The sequence below is a fragment of the Lithobates pipiens genome, unplaced genomic scaffold, assembly GCF_037356315.1.
Source record: "Lithobates pipiens isolate NorthernLeopardFrog02 unplaced genomic scaffold, aLitPip1_a1.2 Scaffold_1, whole genome shotgun sequence".
Lineage (NCBI taxonomy): Eukaryota > Metazoa > Chordata > Amphibia > Anura > Ranidae > Lithobates > Lithobates pipiens.
Genome location: NW_027507685.1, coordinates 135095332 through 135114866, shown reverse-complemented (window position 1 = coordinate 135114866; position 19535 = coordinate 135095332). Strand labels below are relative to the sequence as shown.

Below are 19535 nucleotides of genomic sequence, written 5' to 3'. Positions count from 1 at the left end.
GGAGTGGGAGTGCAGTTGGGATTGTACGCTATCCCGGGGTGTGCGGTATGCCCTGTGCGGACGGTGGGGGAGTTTGTACGGGTGAGGCCCGCAGGAGAGGGGCCTTTCTTGGTACATGAGGACGGGTCGCACCTGTCGAAGTTCCAGTTCGTGGCAGTGCTGCGCAAATGTTTGGGGCGGATGGGCTTGGACAGTTCCGCATACGCCTCACACTCCTTCCGCATTGGGGCGGCTACTGAGGCTGCCAGGTGCGGGTTGGATGAGGCGGCGGTGCGCAGGTTGGGTAGATGGGAATCTAAGCGATTCCGCTCTTACATTCGGCCTCAGTTGGTCTGTGAATAAAAAAAAAAAAAAAAAAGGGGGAAGGACGGTTGAACACTGTGTACCGGGGGTTTTTTGTGGGTTTTTGGTGCTGTTTTGGGATACGGGGATGTTATTGGTTCGCTGACAGTTGGGTTATGTTTTGTCTTTTCAGCTGGAGGGCCTCCACGCCTCGTCTGGATCCTGGGGCATTCCTATGTGTGTTGGGGTGCCCGGAGGGGGGACGCACGACCAGGTGGGAGACAGTTGGGTATCTCTAGGAGGGAGGCGGTGCTACGGTGGCTGGGCAAGCCGGGTATGTTGTGGGGCGGGGTGGTCCCGGAAGTAGAGCGTTATGCGAGGCTGGACAGGCCACCGGATGTATTGGTGATCCATGCTGGGGGCAATGACTTGGGAGTGCGGACTGTCAGGGACCTGATAGCGGACATCAAGTCTGATCTAGTGTACTTGCACGTGACCTTCCCAGATACCTTGATACTCTGGTCAGACATGGTGGCGCGGACTGCTTGGCGCATGGCACGGTCGGTGTATAGGCTGAATAAGGCGCGAATTCGGGTGAATAAAGTAGTCGGGCGTTTTCTGGCACGGGATGGGGGGTTGGTGATTCGCCATAAGGAATTGGAGATTAATGTGGGTCTCTATTTACGGAAGGATGGGGTCCACCTCACTGACGTGGGTATCGACCTTTGGTCTTTGGGGCTGCAGGAGGGTATTAGGGCGGCCCTGCGGGTGTGGGGGTGCCATCAGGGTTGAGGTTTCACCCCTTCCGGCTGTGGCGGTATTTATTGTTGGTCAGTGACGGTAGCATAAAAAGAGGTGGTTAAGTAGGTGGGGGGCTCATCGGGAGATGGCCCCTCCGGTGTGTACATCAAATTTTGATGTTAATGTTTTGTTGCACTGCGGGACAAAGTGGTTGTCTCCGAGCGGCACAGCTGGAGGCCGGTAAGGTGGTGGTAAAGGTCCCGCAGTGCCCCCTAGTGTGTATACAGATATGTATACTTGGAAAAAGTAGCTCCGTCACTGACCAACAAAAATTTGGGTAAAACATGTTGTTTATCATATGTTGTTTATCATATGTGGTTTCCACATGTTGTGGAAAAGTTTAGGATATTAATATTAAAATTAAAATTTGGAGTTTTATTTGTTTTTGGTTTTAATAAAGGCTGTTGTGGCCATTTTACTCCAAAGAATGGTGTGGTCTCTTAATGGTAAGGGTTTGAAGGGTTAGGACTCGGAGTAAAAGGGTTGGTTACAACAGACTGAGTCATATCTGGGCTACACTAGTCAAGAGAGGACCGGAGCGAAAATGGAGCTGGGAGGAATGTAGAGGAGGGCCGGGCATGACAGTGTGTCAAGTGACACACTAAGGTGGTGGTTTAGAGCAGGTGGGCGGAGGAACGAAGGGGAGCGGCCATATAAAAAAGGGGGCGGAGCTACGAACGGGCAGTCGAAGGGAGAACGCGCGAGGAGGCAGTTTTTCCCACCCACCCTCCCTAGTTGGTTGTGTTTTATTTTGAATGTTCTAATGGTCTGTTTGTCATTTCAGGTTGGATTATTGTGGGTCGTCACGACAGCGGTGGGGTTAGCGGTATTTATTGTTGGTCAGTGACGGTAGCATAAAAAGAGGTGGTTAAGTAGGTGGGGGGCTCATCGGGAGATGGCCCCTCCGGTGTGTACATCAAATTTTGATGTTAATGTTTTGTTGCACTGCGGGACAAAGTGGTTGTCTCCGAGCGGCACAGCTGGAGGCCGGTAAGGTGGTGGTAAAGGTCCCGCAGTGCCCCCTAGTGTGTATACAGATATGTATACTTGGAAAAAGTAGCTCCGTCACTGACCAACAAAAATTTGGGTAAAACATGTTGTTTATCATATGTTGTTTATCATATGTGGTTTCCACATGTTGTGGAAAAGTTTAGGATATTAATATTAAAATTAAAATTTGGAGTTTTATTTGTTTTTGGTTTTAATAAAGGCTGTTGTGGCCATTTTACTCCAAAGAATGGTGTGGTCTCTTAATGGTAAGGGTTTGAAGGGTTAGGACTCGGAGTAAAAGGGTTGGTTACAACAGACTGAGTCATATCTGGGCTACACTAGTCATGCGTTTTATGAAAGTTCTACTGCAAACTAAAACCTTTTGAAAGGACTTTATCTGTGTCAGTGTACAAGTCGTTGGGTATCAACCCTGGGAACCCCTAGACGCGGAAGAGCAGGCCAGGAGGAGGTAACCGGTAAGCCCATTCAGTCAAGGCTGGCCTGCAATGGGTTATGGCCGCTACATCCCTAACAACCAGGAAGCTATCACATTTAGCAGTTGTAACAAAAGATCTGCTACGTGTTTTGCTTTACCCTGAAGCTGGAGGTTTGCTTGGTCAAACACCCATTCATTCATTTGTTCTCAAAAGATTCTCCATAGACTTTACTTTTTTCTCTTAATTGAATGTTATTGGTTGTCACATTTGCCTAGTGAAAGACAACAGGGAAACTATTACACACATGTTATACAAAAAATGACAACCACCCCAATTTGAAATTAGCCTTTAAAGGAAGGCACACATGGAAGGGCACTGCACATCACAAAAACAAAAGATTTCCTAGCACACTTACCAGCTAGCCTGAAATAAAACAAAACTGGCCCTGTCTGACAATACACGATAAAAACAGAGGGTTTGGTTGCACACATTTGCAAATAGACATGGAAGTCCCATTGCCATGCCAATATCTTTTTACTAAGTCTGCTACTAGCTCTATGTTTGAAAGTCTCCATGTTGGAGTATATATAGCAGTGGATAAATCAAGAACATGTATGCCTAGAGGGAGCCCATCCCTTAAAGCCAAAGGGACTTTTACCCAAATAAAATGAACACACAAGGATCAATGTAATGCCACGACAACACAATAGGAATTCAAGCCAGAAAAAGACAGATGAGAGCTTTTCATCGGAAAATGTGACCGTGTATATGCTCCACCGGAATTTAGCTGTCCAAATTTCCGCAGCCCAAAATTGATAGCATGTTTTCAATTTTCCCAACGGAAAAATTTTCTATCGGAAATTCTGATCGTGTGTATGCAATTCGGACACGCCAAAAATCACGCATGCTCAGATTCAACTACGAGACGGAAGCTATTGGCTACTGGCTATTGAACTTATAAATGATTGGAATGTGGTGTGACCATGTGTAGGCAAGACAGCTTGAGCGGAATTCCGTCGGGAAAACCATCAGAGCTTTTTCTGACGAGAATTCCAATCGTGTGTACGCGGCATAAGGTTTTTTAGCAGCCAATTAAATAGATCAAAAAGCTATAACTGTTTATAAAAGTGTTTATTTTCAAAAATTGGGTACCAGCACAGTATCATGTAGGTTAAAATATGAGCTCTGGTTATATAGTACCATGACACATTCCATCATGTATGACGATAAAAATACAGTGGGGCAACACATATCACTAACAAATGCCAACCACGTAGGTGCCCCAATTCGTTTCGACCCATACAGTCATGGTCCTCCTCAGGGGGATTATTGCTCTAAAAATATACATGTCAAAAACTCAGACTTCAATAAATTTTATAGTGCATACCCTTCTTTGTACACGACAATGGTATATTTACCCTTTTACTCTTTCATTTTGTAACCTGCCCAAGTAATATGAGAGAAACGATATGACTGGTTGCAATGATCAGACAGTTGTCATGAGACCTGTTATGGAATGGTAACACCATTACCAGACCTGGATTGCCTTGGCCTAGTGCAGGGGTCTCCAAAATTTTCAGGACAAGGGCCACATTGTATATTTTATAAATACTCATGGACTGAAATTAATCCCCATCAGATTAGGGCATGCATCCAAGTTCCCCCTTCCATCAGGGTCCCCATCAGAGTCCCCCATACATCAAGGTCACTACAAGAGTCACCTCTTATATTAGGGTCCATATCAAGGTCTTCCTTACCTCAGGGTTTCCCCTTAGATCAGGGTCTCCATCAGAGTTTCTCCCATACATCAGGGCCCCTTCTTACTTCAGAGTTCCTATGAAAGTACCCCTTCCCCTCACCCTTATATCAGAAGCAGAGACCATATGTATCCTTTGCTGACCTTAATCCTCAATCTGTGCACATTAAGGATAAACAGCTGATCCTAGCTGTGCGTTGGATAGAAACTTGTAGCTTGCTGGATGTGGCCCAAGAACTGTAGCTTGGGAGCCCCTAGTCTAGTCACATGTACCTCTCTTTTAGGTTTTCCAGAGGAGGATGGATGGATCAGTGGATTTCTTCAGGAATTGGAATGAGTATAAAAAAGGATTTGGGAATCAGAACAGTGAATTCTGGCTTGGAAACAATAACATTCACCGCCTCACATCCACAGGTACAGTGATAACACAAATAGAGACACACACAACAATTGCTGAACTAAAATTTATATATATATATATATATATATATATATATATATATATATATTTTTTTTTTTTTTTTTTTTTTTTTTTTTCAAGATTGTCGGTCGTTCTTTGTTGATGGAGCAAAAATGTAAAAAAAAGTTGATGGAATACCACCAAAAAGCTCTATTTGTGGGGAAAAAGGAAATCAATTTTATTTGGGTACAGTGTCTTACGACCGCGTAATTGTCAGTTAAATTAACGCAGTGCCACATCGCAAAAAATGGTCCAGTCAGGAAGGGGGGTAAATCTTCCGGAGGTCAAGTGGTTAAAGTAATAACTAAAAATTCTGACTCCTGGATGGATAATGAAAACAAATGTTGCTTTTCACCTAGTATGCATGTTCATTGATTTAACATTATCCTTTTCTTGTGTTGTCTTAGGAACTTTTCAGCTTCAGATTGACCTTGCTGATTTTGAAAACGGACGTTTCTATGCCTTGTATAGCAATTTCCGCATCGAGGAGGAGGCAAAGAATTACACACTGAGTGCCGTCAGCTACAGCGGAGGAACTCTGGGTAGGAACATATAGTCTGGTGTTATAAAAAAAAATAGCATGTCGGTCAAAAAAGGTTCTGTTTTGCACAGCTGGAGGACGGATTGGAACATCTGTGCTGTTTCTGTCCCTGCTGAAGGTGTTTAATTCCACTTCTTGTACCAGCGATGGGTGACGCAAAGAAAGGAAGCAATGGGATATCATTCAGATAGGCTCAGGTACATCAACAAAAGCCCAATATTAGAGAGAGAGAAAGTGAGGAATTCTGCATGTAGGTCATATGTCCCTGAACGTACACAGCCCTAAATGCAAATACTGACCAGTACATCACCTGTGCCTTCTGGACACCCAAAAACACTTTAGGTAGGTATGTTTGATGTTTCCAGTTACTTGGAATGCATTCTGATCAACTACCCAATAACATTTAAACAATGCTAGTTTGATGACAGGCTAAGAACCGGGTCTGTGTCATTAACCACTTAAATACAAGGCACTTTCCTGACCAAGCCAGTTTTTTCAGCTTTCAGCGCTGTCACTTTTTAAATGACAATTGCACGGTCTTGCTACACTGTACCCAAACTAAATTTTCCCACAAATACAGCTTTCTTTTGGTGGTATTTTATCACCTCTGCGGTTTTCATTTTTTGCTAAATGAATAAAAAAGTTTTTCTTTGTTTTTGTTATAAAATTTTATAAATAAGTAAGTTTTCTCCTTCACTGATGGGCACTGATAAGCTGCACTGATGGGCACTGATGAGGAGACACTGATGGGCACTAATAGGTGGCACTGATATGCAGCACTGATGGACATTGATAGGTGGCACTGACAGGCACTCATACGTGGCACTGGTGGGCACTGATGGGCACTGAGAGGCAACACTTATGGCCACTAAAAGGCAGCACTGATGGGTACTTATGGGTGGCACTGATAGATGGCACTGATAGGCAGCACTGATGAGCACTGAAAGGTGGCACCGATGGGCATTGATGGGCACTGATAGATTTAACTGATAGGCATTACTGGTGGCACAGGCACTGGCAGGCAACTTTCTTTGGCACTGATTGGCAGCTGCCTGGGCACTGATTGGCATTTTCCTGGTGGTCTAGGGTGGCACACCTGGTGGTCCAGGGTGGTGTCCCTCCCTGGTGGTCCTGGGAGGTCATCCAAGGGGGGGTTGCACTGATAAACAATCAGCACAGACCCCCCTGTCAGGAGAGCAGCCGATCGTCTCTCCTCTACTCGAGTCTGTCAGACACGAGTGAGGAAAAGCAGATCAATGGCTCTTCCAATTAACATCGTGATCAGCCATGATCGGACATAGCTGATGACGTGGTAGAGTCTCCGTCACAGGCTCTTTACCTAGATCGAAGTTGCGGCGTGTCAGATTGAAAAGGGTTGCTCCCTGATTGTGGCTTGCATGTGGATTTTCTGAACACAAGTGGAGAGTTAACAACCAGGAGTTGAAAACAGGAGTTAAGACAGGAGTCTCTAACCTCCATCCTCCCCTCCATTTTAAAGATCCCACTGCAAGGGGCAACCAGACAGCTTTCCAGAAACGTCAGGCTGACAGCAAGCCAGATTCACCTCCACCAGAGTGTTTAAAGGGGACAACCGCAGCCAGGTAAGCTCGCACCTCCACTTCCCCCCCCCCCCCCCCAGTGATTGTTCCAGGGACTCCGTCCGACCGCCTACGGGGGTCAGGAAGGAATTTTTGCCCCACTGGTGCATTTGGCTGCTACTGTCAGGGGGTTTTTCGCCTTCCTCTGGAACAACCATAGGTTAGCATACCCCTACCTCCGGCCTCCTTTCCATTTTTTACGCTATCCTAGGACGACTATTCCAGATCACAGCCAGACTTCTTTTCTAAGCGGAGACCTCAACCTTAAGTAAAGGCAGCTGGAACAGCCAGCAACCGAATACAACAACTCCTTCCGCATCCATATAGGCATCCCCTGATCAACTTGCGCGCTAATAGCCTCAAGCACGGCGGCAAGTCTGATACCTAGCCCCACCTCAGGATCAATACCCTGATCAGGATCATCATCTTAGGCCCATAGTACCATCAACAGCATCCACAAACCATGTGCTACTTCAAATACTCAGCTGAAGTTCTGCACAGACTAAGGAACATCAACACCACATTGCCATCTTCCTACCAAAAATACTTCAAAGAGAACAACTATTAAAAACCGGACGACAACCAGCTCCCAACCACAGGAAGATATCTACTCGACCACTACAATTAGATTGCGCCTTGATTAACGCCAGGTCTGCAGTCAAACATAGACTGGAAGTACACGACTTCATCATCGAGAACAATGTAGACTGCCTCTTCATCACGGAAAGCTGGTTAACCTCTGACTGCAACACCATCCTCACCGAATTGGTGCCGGAAAACTACAGGATCCTAACCGAACACCGGATAGGGAAAAAAGGAGGAGGCCTAGCAGTGATCTTTAAAGGTCACCTTGATCTCACTAAACCATCATCTCAGAACCCAGTGTCTTTTATGGAAACCCTGACGCTACATTTTCAACCAACACCCCATGACACCACTCATATTCTACTGTGCTACAGACCACCGGGACCAAAGTCCAATCTTCTTTCACCCCTCACGGAATCCTTTGCAATGCACACCCTAAAATTCAAAAATTTCCTGGCACTCGGAGATTTCGACCTTTGGGCAAACGAGCCTAAAGACCCCATCGCGACTGCCTGCATCAATCAACTAGAAGAACTGGGTCTACAGCAACTGATAAAGACTCCCACGCATGGGTCAGGACACACCCTGGACCTCATTTTCAAACAGAACATCGACGTCAACATACTCGACAACATAACTCTGCCATGGACGGATCACCACGCCATCAAATTCAAAATCGCTACCAACATCACCAACGCAAAACGGAAACCTGTAACAACGCACTGGACCAGATCGCATAAAAAACTGTACTCCGAAGCCTTCAAAACCACTCTGTCCAAAAAAATATCTACAATAACCTTAAACCACTCTACGGAGGAAACACTCAACTCCCTGAACAAGGCATTACTGCAATCAGCAGACTCGGTAGCACCAAAACGCAGGGCTCTCATCAGGAAGAAAAATGCTGGATGGTTTAATAGCTCCCTCTCCGTACTAAAGCAAGAACGCAGAAGAGCGGAAAGAACATGGAGAAGAAATCCCACAGAGGAAAACCTATTTAACTACAAAGGTCTGACAGAGAATTATCGGAAAGCAATCTTCAAAGCCAAAAAGGACCACTTCTCATATACAATCTCAACGGCCGCAAACCAACCACGGGAACTGTTTAAACTGGTTAATCAATCAATGAATCCGGTGTGCCTAGAACCCCCAGAAAGCGAATCCCAGGATTACTGTGACAAACTGTCGGATTTTTTCATCGATAAAGTCAAAACCATCAGGGAAACAATTTGTCAGAAGAAAACATCCAACCTCAGCCAGCAAATACATAAAGAGGATGTCCGCACCAACATACCGCAACCGCCAAAATTTTCACTATCCCCAATTACCGTAGACACCGCAAAAAACATCATTAATAAACTGCGTGACAGTACCTCACCTATTGACATCATCCCCACAAAACTACTGAAAGAATGCTCCGACATCGTGGCTCCAACCATAACCCACCTCATAAACCGATCATTCCACGAAGGGATTGTTCCCAGCATCCTCAAACAAGGCATTGTCAAACCTCTACTCAAGAAACCAAACCTGGACCCTCAGGATCCAAACAACCGTAGGCCGATTACAAGCCTCAACACCATTTCTAAGATCATGGAGAAAGCTGTAGTACATCAGCTACAACTTCACCTGGATACTCACAAACTCCTGGACCCGCTGCAATCAGGCTTCCGCCCGGGTCATGGAACAGAAACAGCTCTCCTCAAGATTTGGGATGACGCCCTCGAAGCAGCAGATGACGGAGAGCCGTGTCTCCTCGTACTGCTAGACCTAAGTGCAGCGTTTGATACAGTAGATCACAATACTCTACTCGTCCGCCTCACAGAAGTAGCCGGAGTCCAAGACATAGATCTCCATTGGTTCGCGTCCTTCCTAGGAAATCGGTCACAGACAGTGAAACTAGGAAAATTCCTCTCCGAAACTCGGGCAGTCACCTGCGGAGTCCCTCAAGGCTCTCCGTTGTCACCCGTTCTCTTCAACATTTACATTCGCCCACTCCTTCAAATCATCAGATGCTCAGATCTCTGCTTCCACTCTTACGCTGACGACACGCAACTTTATTTCCGGATCAATGGAAAAAAAGATCACCAAGAACAACTTGAAAACTGCCTCAAATCAATAGAGGACTGGATGACCACCAACTCCCTTCAGCTGAACCAATCAAAGACAGAGCTTCTTATCTTACACCCAAATCATAAGCCCGCAACCAAAACCTCCTGGTCTCCACCAACCGTCTTTGGGCAGACTATCTCCCCAAAGACCAAAGCGAAGAGTCTCGGGGTTATTTTAGACGCACAAATGTCAATGGATGCGCAAATAGGATCTGTAGTCAGTCGATCTCACCATCTACTGCGCATGCTTCGCAGACTCATCCCTTTTATCCCAAAGAATGACAAAGCAGTGGTAGTTGGAACAATCATTAATTCAGGACTGGACTACGCAAACTCGCTTTACATAGGATTACCACAATATCAACTTGCGCGATTACAACTGATCCAAAACACGGCGGCAAGGCTGATAACAGGAAAAAAACCCTGGGAATCCATTTCTTCTTCACTGAGGAGCTTACATTGGCTAACTGTAAAAAATCGGATCACGTTCAAGACCCTTTGCCTCACCCACAAATGCGTGCATAGAGAAGCTCCGCAATACCTAATGGAGAAAATAAATCATTACACACCAAACCGCAGTCTTCGATCAGCCAACAAAAACCTCCTCCTCGTGCCCAAAGCCCGGTATAAATCCAAGGGTGATCGGAGATTCGCTGTCCAAGGGCCTCGGCTATGGAATGCTCTACCAATCAACATCCGCCTGGAAGAAAATCACCTGGCTTTTAGGAAAAAACTCAAGACCTTCCTCTTTTAGCAGACGATCAAAGCTCGCCACAGCGCCTAGAGGCGATTCAGTTCGCATTGTGCGCTATATAAGTATTTCATTCATTCATTCATTCATTCGTTCAAACGCCGCAACAATGATCGGCTCGATGCGTGCCCCCGGAGCGCATGCAGCTGCTTGATGTCCTGAAAGACACCCTATGACGTCTGGTCAGGATATCGCAACCACTTTGCCACCGTCAATTTGTTCTATGGTGGGCAGCAAGTGGTTGTAAACTCTTACAACACACTTTCACATACAGGTAAGCCTAGATTAAGGCTTACCTGTAGGTGCTGTAAATATCTCCTAAACCTACATGGTTTAGGAGATATTTACAATTCCCCGTACGAGGATTCCTTCTGCACATGCACCGATGTATTCGGTGCATGCGCACTTTAGAAGGGTCACGGCGTGACGTTTTCATTAAAGTACATGCCGTGACGAGCGGCTCCCGCACGCATGCGACTCCGGCCAGTCACAGAGCCAGAGTCCGCGACCCTGGAAGGAAGATGGACGCTTCCAGCTGGCGAGGAAATCTGGGACATCGCAGGCTCTTGTGTCAGGTATGTGACACATAATGGGCTACTATGCAATGCATAGTAGCCCATTATGCTTTGCCTTTGCAGGGAAACAAAGAGGAAGTAAACCCATCAGGAGTCACTGTTTATGGCACAGGGCTCTGAAGGAACCGCACGTGTATTTTCATTCCTTCAGAGTGCTCGCCCTGGTGACGTCACTAGCTGCTCCCTAGAATATCTCTATCATCACCTTCTATCTATATAGAAGGTGCATGTAAATTATAGAATAAGACTTGTAAATTAAACACTCTCTTTACAGAGGTGATGGCCACAAGAAACACAAACTTGTGAGTGATTAGGGATTATCCCTATTCAGTTCAAGAGACATGTTTTGAAGTGCTGAAAGAACCACATTCAGATCACATGGAGTCATGGAGAAGTGCATAGGGAGCCACATGTTAAACAAAGGTCCTTAAAGAATGGAAACCAGCAGTCTCTGGAAGAGGACTGCAAATGCAGAGACCTGACCCTTGATTATGCTAAGAGACAAATGCTTGTCCAAAGCCATCTCCAAAAAGGCCAGGATTCATCCCACTGAGAATTTCCTGATGTAAAAGTTTCTTGTCTCACACTAAGCAAAGTATACCTTTCATGTGCAGTTATAGACCTTGCATGGGGTAGACTTCCTAGTTTTCTTGGGGATCACCCATTTAGGAATGCCTCTGTTGCTAATGCCGTGTACACACAATCTGACTTTTGACAGCAAAGTTCAGACGGAATGAATCCGTCGGACAATTCGATCGTGTGTGGGCTTCATCAGACCTTTTCTGTCGAAAAATCTGACGGACTTTAGAAATAGAACATCTTTCCGCTGGAACCAGTTCCTATAAAGAAAACCGCTCGTCTGTATGCAGGTCCGACGGACCAACAACGATGCAAGGGCAGCTATTGGCTACTGGCTATTGAACTTCCTTTTTCTAGTCCCGTGTACGTCATCACATTAAACGATCGGACTTTGGTGTGATCGTGTGTACGCAAGTCCGTTTCAGCGGAACTTTGTCGGAACTCAGACGAAAAGTCCGTTGAAAAGTCAGTCAGAATTCATTCCGAGGGAAAGTCCGGTCATGTGTACGTGGCATTAGGACTTGGGCTTCAGCAGCAATGAAATTAAAGACAATAACCGTAAAGGATGGAAAACTAGTCCTTGAGATAGAAGATCTAGAATATGAATGTTCTCATGCAGCGCCTGCCAGGAGTGTCATCAGGTGGGATTACCACATCCACCTGGGCTAGTCTGGGGCTATGAGTGTAGCCATGAGCTGGCTATTATGCCTGCAATTCAAGAAGAGTGTACAGTGTCCGGAGACTGTTACAGATCATCCAGCAATGCCTGCAATCCAGATGCTTGTAGGTCACAGTGTGATGCCATTCCCAGAGCCAGGAATCAGGGGAGTTCCTGAAAGAGCCTTCATCACCATTACCTGCATCGCTGCCAGCGACTTCTGTAACCATGTGGTGAGCGGGCATTTGCCCATATAGATTCATTGGAACACTGCATATAGAAATCATCTACTGAATCGAGCTTTCTGGTACTTGTGGTGCCACTGAAGTCAATCTTTACACTATATTAACACTTTATGCAGACATCAATATTCTATTCACATCTTTAATAACAGCAATCCTATAGGATACAATACGATTATAGCCATAAGGGAAAAGTTGAAGTGGAATACAGAAACCTCACAAATCATCCAACTTTGCTATACCCTACCATCCAGGATTATTATATAAACAACACTGTAAGGCTAGCTGAAAACTGCCGGATTCCAAGGAGAAACATTTCAACCTTTATTTCCTCTTTATTTGATAAAGTGACTAAAGTTATTTAACACCAAAAGGTCTGCTTTCATTCTCTGGAACTCTATTTAACCACTTCATTACCCGCCTCGGCTTCCCGGCCGTCTAGGGGGCGCACGTGCCCGCCTCGTTGCTCGGGACCCAATGCGCGTGCCTGGATGCCACGATGTTTGCCGGGCACCCACGATTGCCCGTGAGCACTGCAGGACTGTGGATCTGTGTGTGTAAACACACAGATCCATGTCCTGTCAGGTGAGAGAAGACTGATGGTGTGTTCTCAGTACAGAGGATCGGTCTCCTCCCCTTGTGAGTCCCCACCCCCTACAGTTAGAATCACTCCCTAGGAAACATAATTAACCCCTCTATCACCCCCCTAGTGTTAACCACTTTCCTGCCAGTAACAGGTACATAGTAATCAGTGAAATTTTATAGCACTGATCGCTGTATAAATGTGAATGGTCCCAAAATGGTGTCAAAAGTGTCCGATATGTCCGTCGCAAGGTCACAGTCATCAGATCACCGCCATTACTAGTAAAATAAATAAATAAATAAAAATGCCATAAATCTCTCGTATTTTGCAGACATTATAAATTTTGCACAAACCAATCAATATACGCTTATTTTTATTTTTTTACCAAAAGTATGTAGAAGAATAAGTTTTTTTTTTCAAAATTGTCGCTCTTCTTTTGTTTATAGCGCAAAAAAATAAAAACCGCAGTGGTGATCAAATACCACCAAAAGAAAGCTCTATTGGTGGGGGAAAAAAAACGTAAACATTTCATTTGGGTACAGTGTTGCATTACGCTGCAACTGTCATTCAAAGTGCGACAGCACTGAAAACTAAAAATTTGTCTGGGCAGGAAGGGCGTGAAAATGCCCTGTATTGAAGTGGTTAAAGGAGCCAGCCAAATTAAATACATTATTTTGCATAGTGTTCTGTTATGTTATATTGATGTTGATGGTCTGTGGGTTGAGGAGACAGAAGTGAGCGAATCTGACATAGAAAATAAAGTGTCAGTTCCCTACACTTCTGCTGACCTGTTCACATAATGCCGCGTACACGTGACCGGACTTTCCTTCAGAATAAATTGCCGGTCTTTCCGACGGGGTTCCGATGGGGTTCCAACGGAGTTGCAACCAAACCGATTTGCCTACACATGATCACATCAAAGTCTGTTTGTTTCAAGCGCGATGACGTACGCCGAGACTAGAAAAGGAAGTTCAGTAGCCAATAGCTGCCCTTGTGTCGTATTTGGTCCGATGTTTTTCCTGATAGGAATTGATTCCATCGGAAAGATTTAAAACATGTTCTATTTCTAGGTCCATCAGAATTTTTGAAGAAAAAAGTCAGATGAAGCCCACACACGATTGGAATATCCGATGAGATGAGATGATTTCATCTGACCTTTTCTGCCGGAAAGTCTGGTCATGTGTACGATACATAAGTCTCTGTGATCGTATAAGGGTTTGACTAAACTAGTATCATACTAAGTATTTTGTACTTCTTTATTACTGCAAGGTTTAAGTTACCAAATAGCCTTTTCCATAGTGGTATATTATTCAGATAATAATACCTTTGTGATTTACAGTGTTCTGTTTTGCACTTTAAAGTGTCCCTTTTACTACAATAAACAAACTTAAACTGTTTCATTGATATTGTGTAATGCCTCGCACACATAATCTGAAATTCCACCAGCAAAAGTCTGATGTGAGCTTTTGGTCGGAAATTTTGCCCGTGTGTATGCTTCATCGGACTTTTGCTGGCGGAATTTCCGATCATGTGTATGGGGCATTACTAACTTTTTAATTCCCGACAGCAAAAGATTGAGAGCATGTTCTCAACTTTTAGGTTGGAAAAAGTTCAGTTTGGAAATTCCAATCGCCTGTATCAATTCCGACGCGCAAAATTCCTACGCATGCTCGGAAACAATTTGACGCATGCTCTGAAGCATTGAACTTAATTTTCTCGGCTCATCGTAGTGTTGTACACCACGGTGTTGTCGACGGTGGAAAGTGCAGAGAACTTTTGTGTGACCGTGTGTATGCAAGCCAAGCTTGAGCGGAATTCCATCTGAAAAACCATCCAAGTTTTTCCGACGGAAATTCCGTTCGTGTGTACGGGGCATAAGTCTCTTATTATTGGTAACAGTTGGTGCAAAATGGCCAAATGCAGGGTGTCAGAGGTGATGGAGGATTTGCAGAGTTGGGGTAACCAGTGGGGCACAGATACTATCAGCGGCCCTTAGGAGGGTAACTACATGAGGATCGAAGGATTGCCCTCCATCTTGATGCAATGAAGCAGACAAGCATGGAGTTTTAAGGGAGGAAAGCAGTAGATCAGGATGTACTGATGCCATGGAACTACTAGAGCATTTACTGCTAGCAGGGGCAGGCAACCTTTGAGAAGCGGAGATCTGCCTAGAGAACATGGAGGGGATCAAAGATCACCAGGGTGCTGTGCTCCTTTTCTTTAGTTATTTTTTTTCTTTTAAAGAAATTACCTAGCAAGCTCCCAATAAAAAGTAAAGAGGCCATGAAGAAAACTTAGGAAAATATAATAAAACGAATGCCACTGTAAGGGCTAGTTTACACTTGCTTCAAAACATGGCTTCTGACACGCTTTGTTAAAGCTCTCTGAACACCAGTCAAAGCCCCTGTCACTAAATAAAATGGTTAGCATACAGTGCTGTTTACACCTGCTTTTGCTTGGTGCTTCGATGAGGCTTTGTGGGGCTTCGATGATACTTCGGTGGGGCTTCAGTGGGGTTTCAACCAAGCTTTGCCATAGACTTCTATGGAGGCTTTGAAGACGCTTTGAAGCACCACTGAAGCTACATGCGGTATCATTTTTGAAGAAAAACCAAAGTGTAAACAGGAGTGTAGACTAACCTTTTTATTTAGTGACAGCGTTCATAGAGCTTTAACAAAGTCTGTCCACTGCCACCATACACATTTCTTAAGCGCTGTATACTATTCTCAAAAAATTTGAGTTTCTTTAACCTTATTACATTTTTCATCTTCATATGGAATTACACTATGTGGCCCTTTTTTGTTCTCCTTTCCTTGATATATATATATATGAATACATGGGAGAAACCATCAATTTTTCTTATGAAATACCCTCTATGGAGACTACAACCCCACTGACCCACTGACCGTGTGAGGACCTGGCTTCTGTGTCAAAGGTTTCCAGATCGGATGCCTCCAATTTTGGCATTTGCCAATACAAGCCTGTTTGACTCATAGGATGTATGTCCTTTTGAGTTCAAACCATCTGGTAAGCCTTCATCCCATTGGTGGTGGACTATATTCACATATTGTTTCATCATTCATTCACCATTTTCGGATGTCTTAAAGATGTTATGAACATTAGGCGCATGTCCTTGTAAGGGCCATCCAGATTCATCACGTTTTTCACTCCACCTATGGACTCATTGTTTATTTGTTTTTTGGTTGACTTTTACATACAGAATCACTGAGCATTTATTGCATTAGAGTTTCATATCACTTGTATTTATTATTTGTGAGATTTACTTAATCATCTTTGTTCACTCAAAATTTAAGAGCTGCACTTTCCATTTTTTGAGGTCTGTTCAAAGCCTTGTTTAGAAGCAAGTGTAAAATAACCATTCATGTGTGTTGATGCCGAAGCAAGTGTAAATGAGCCTTAAAGCCCCGTACACACGATCGTAAATTCGGCCAACAAAATACTGATGAGAGCTTTTGGTCGGAAAATGCAACCGCATGTATGCTCCATCAAAATTTTGCTGGCCGAATTCCACCAGCAAAAGATTGAGAGCATGTTCTCAATTTTTCAGTCGGAAAAATTTACAATGGGAAATTCCGATTGTCTGTACCAATTCCGACACGCAAAATTCCTACGCATACTCGTAAACAATTCGATGCATGCTCGGAAGCATTGAACTTAATTTTCTCGGCTCGTCATAGTGTTGTACGTCACCGTGTTCTTGACGGTCAAAAGTTCAGCGAACTGTGTGTATGCAAGCCAAGCTTGAGTGAAATTCGGTCCGAAAAACCATCCAAGATTTTTCCGACGGAAATTCCACTCATGTGTATGGGGCATAAAAGTATATTCTTAGCCTATCTTAAAATTTAGCTTTAGTGAGAAACTCGGCAATTACTTTCAATCACAATTTTTTTCATGTCTGGGGAGTAATTGCTCACCCCACAAGGCTGATGCTGGAGTCTATCATAAAAGTAAAACATCTGGTACGCTAATTTACTCGGCTAGTTTCAGGAATGAAAAAGGGGGGGGGGGGGTTATGTGGTGCTACCTAAATATAAGTGGATCCTATAATCCTTATAAATCTCAAAAAAAAAAAAAAAAAAATATATATATATATATATATATATATATATATGTGTGTGTGTATATGTATATATATGTGTATATATATATATATATATATTATTTCAAGAGTGTAGAGAACACTTTTATACATGTGAGCGGCTTTCTAGAATTATAAGAGTAGCATTCAACTGGCGAGGTTTTTGCACAGTTTCAGGAATGGCTGGCCTCAATGCTAGCCTGGCAATCTGCTCTAATTTCTGGCCAGTGTAGGTAGTATCAAGGACAGGGCCAAGGTGTCAGTAGTAGGTAGAGCAGGCTACAGAGGTCAGTGGTAAGTAGGGTAGTGTACAGAGGTCAGTAAGAGGTAGGGCAGTGTACAGGGGTCAGTAGGATGTAGGTCAGTGTCCAGAATAAAGCAGTGCATGGAGCTGTGTACAGAATTTAGTAGTATGTAGAGCAGTGTACAGAGGTTAGTAGTATGTAGAGCAGTGTTCAGCGGTCAGTAGTAAGTAGAGCTTAGTAAGATTAAGAAAAGTGTAGAGAGGTCAGCAGTATGAAGAGCAGTGTATAGGAATCAGTAGGGCAGAGGACAGGGATAAGCAAATGAGGGGTTAACAGGACAGAGGACATGGGGCCAGTAAAGCAGAGGACATGGAGTAAGTACAGTACAGGACAGGGCATCAGCAGGGCAAAGGATAGGGGGTCAGTAGGGGGTCAGAAGGGCACGGTACTGGGGGTGCAGGAGGTCACGATACTGTAGGGTCAGGAGGACTGGGGTGTAAGAAGGGCACAGTACAGGGGGGGGGTCAGGAGGCATGTTACTAGGTGGTCAGGAGTGCATGGTACTGAGAAATCAGGTGGGCACAGTACTGGGAGTTAGAAGGGCAAGATACTGGGAGGGGGGGGGGGGGCGGTCAGGAGGGCATGGTACTGGGTACTGGGGGTCAGAGGGGCACAGTACTGGGGATCAGGAGGGTATGGTATTGTTAGTACAGCAACACTATTTTTTGATGCAGAATGGTGCAGGGAAGCTGCTGTGATCAATCGACCTGTTCTGGCATTGATCCCGCCGGCCGTCCTCTCTTGTCCATCCCACACAATATTAACCATGCCTTGGAGGGATTGGAGAGGAGGGGGGTGGGTTGACCGTACTACACTAAGGGGAAAACTCGGGTTTGTTTAGACAATGGCTAAGAACCCGCCATAGCTATTTCAGATGCTTCTCCCACCCCGCAGCTGCACATATGCAAGGGACGTGCTGAGGGGAGGGAAATGCCTCTGCAGCCTAGGATTGGCTGAGCCTACACCTGCACTGCTCTGTAGCTCTGGGGGGAAGCACTCTAGGGCCAGCATGGGTGTGTTCACAATCTACTCGTCACCTGCCCGCGGTTGACAGGTAGACTATGATTGACGTATTGCCGACCCCGATTTAGATACACTTTAACTGGTAAATATGTTGTCTTCTTTCCTTTACAGGTGATTCATTTTCTCAGCATAAAGGCAATCAATTTTCAACCAAAGATAGTGATAATGATAAAAGAACAGGCAATTGTGCCCTTTCGTACCGAGGAGGATGGTGGTATGGTAGTTGTCATGATTCTAACCTGAATGGACTTTATCTAAGGGGTAACCACACCAGCTATGCTAACGGCATAAATTGGTATTCCAGTCGTGGGTATAACTATTCGTATAAGGTCTCTGAAATGAAGATCCGTCCACAGCCTTAAGGAAATTAGAAGCAGATCTGGCATCAGATGTATTTGATCATGTAAAGTGCATGCATGCTGAGTAACGTGTAACATCCCCATGTATTTATTTCCACAGTATTTACCCCAATTGCTTTTTTTTTTGTTTTTTTATTCAGTCATCATCCAGGGTCAGCATCTACTTTTTGAACTGAAATGATGATTTAGAGATGACACGGTCATGTAATTTCTGGTGCCCATGGATTCCATGGCTGTGTTTCCAAATGACTGACGCAGATTGACCTCTGTTGAAGCCACTCACCTTGTGACTTGCTGCAAGTTACAATGTTACAGTCTGATCACGGGAGAGAATTGAATGAGGCCTGCAGTATACTGTTGCCTCAACCCAGGCAAAGTCATCTGCCTGGGTCTCAAGGACTGCTCTTTAATGATAAAAGGTTAAAGTGATATTGTGATATTTTAAGAATGCATTTTAAGATGTATTCATGTAGACTTGTAAACTAATTAAAGGGTCCTCTTTAATATCCTTTGCTGTATTAATGATTCCAGAGATTGCTCTTTTAAGCTTTCCAATAAATAATATTGAAGGACAACTGCCATTTCCTTTTCACATTTTTGTTATGAATGTTTTTTTTTTCCAATACTCTCCTGCAACCTTTACCTCTTTTTCATTTCTCAGTTAGTAAATTCTGAGAAATATAGGGACAGTTATCTCTTTAACAGAAAATTTATTGAAAATGTGTAATTATGAAAGTACGAAGAACTCCAGGAATGAATGCACTTCTAAAGGCTGGCTTATAAGGGGTTAAGTCCAAGGA

General features: G+C 44.4%; 1 protein-coding gene across 1 annotated transcript in view; it reads left to right on the top strand.

The window, feature by feature from the left end:
* The window catches only part of LOC143975208 (ficolin-1-B-like), an 80445-nt gene extending 61135 nt beyond the window's left edge, over positions 1-19310 (top strand). Inside the window, exons 6-8 of the mRNA XM_077477337.1 lie at positions 4551-4680; positions 5134-5268; positions 18488-19310. Coding sequence (XP_077333463.1) covers positions 4551-4680; positions 5134-5268; positions 18488-18738 — 516 coding nt within the window. The 3' untranslated portion in view covers positions 18739-19310. The remainder of the gene's footprint in view (positions 1-4550; positions 4681-5133; positions 5269-18487) is intronic.
* The last annotated feature ends 225 nt before the right edge of the window (positions 19311-19535 follow it).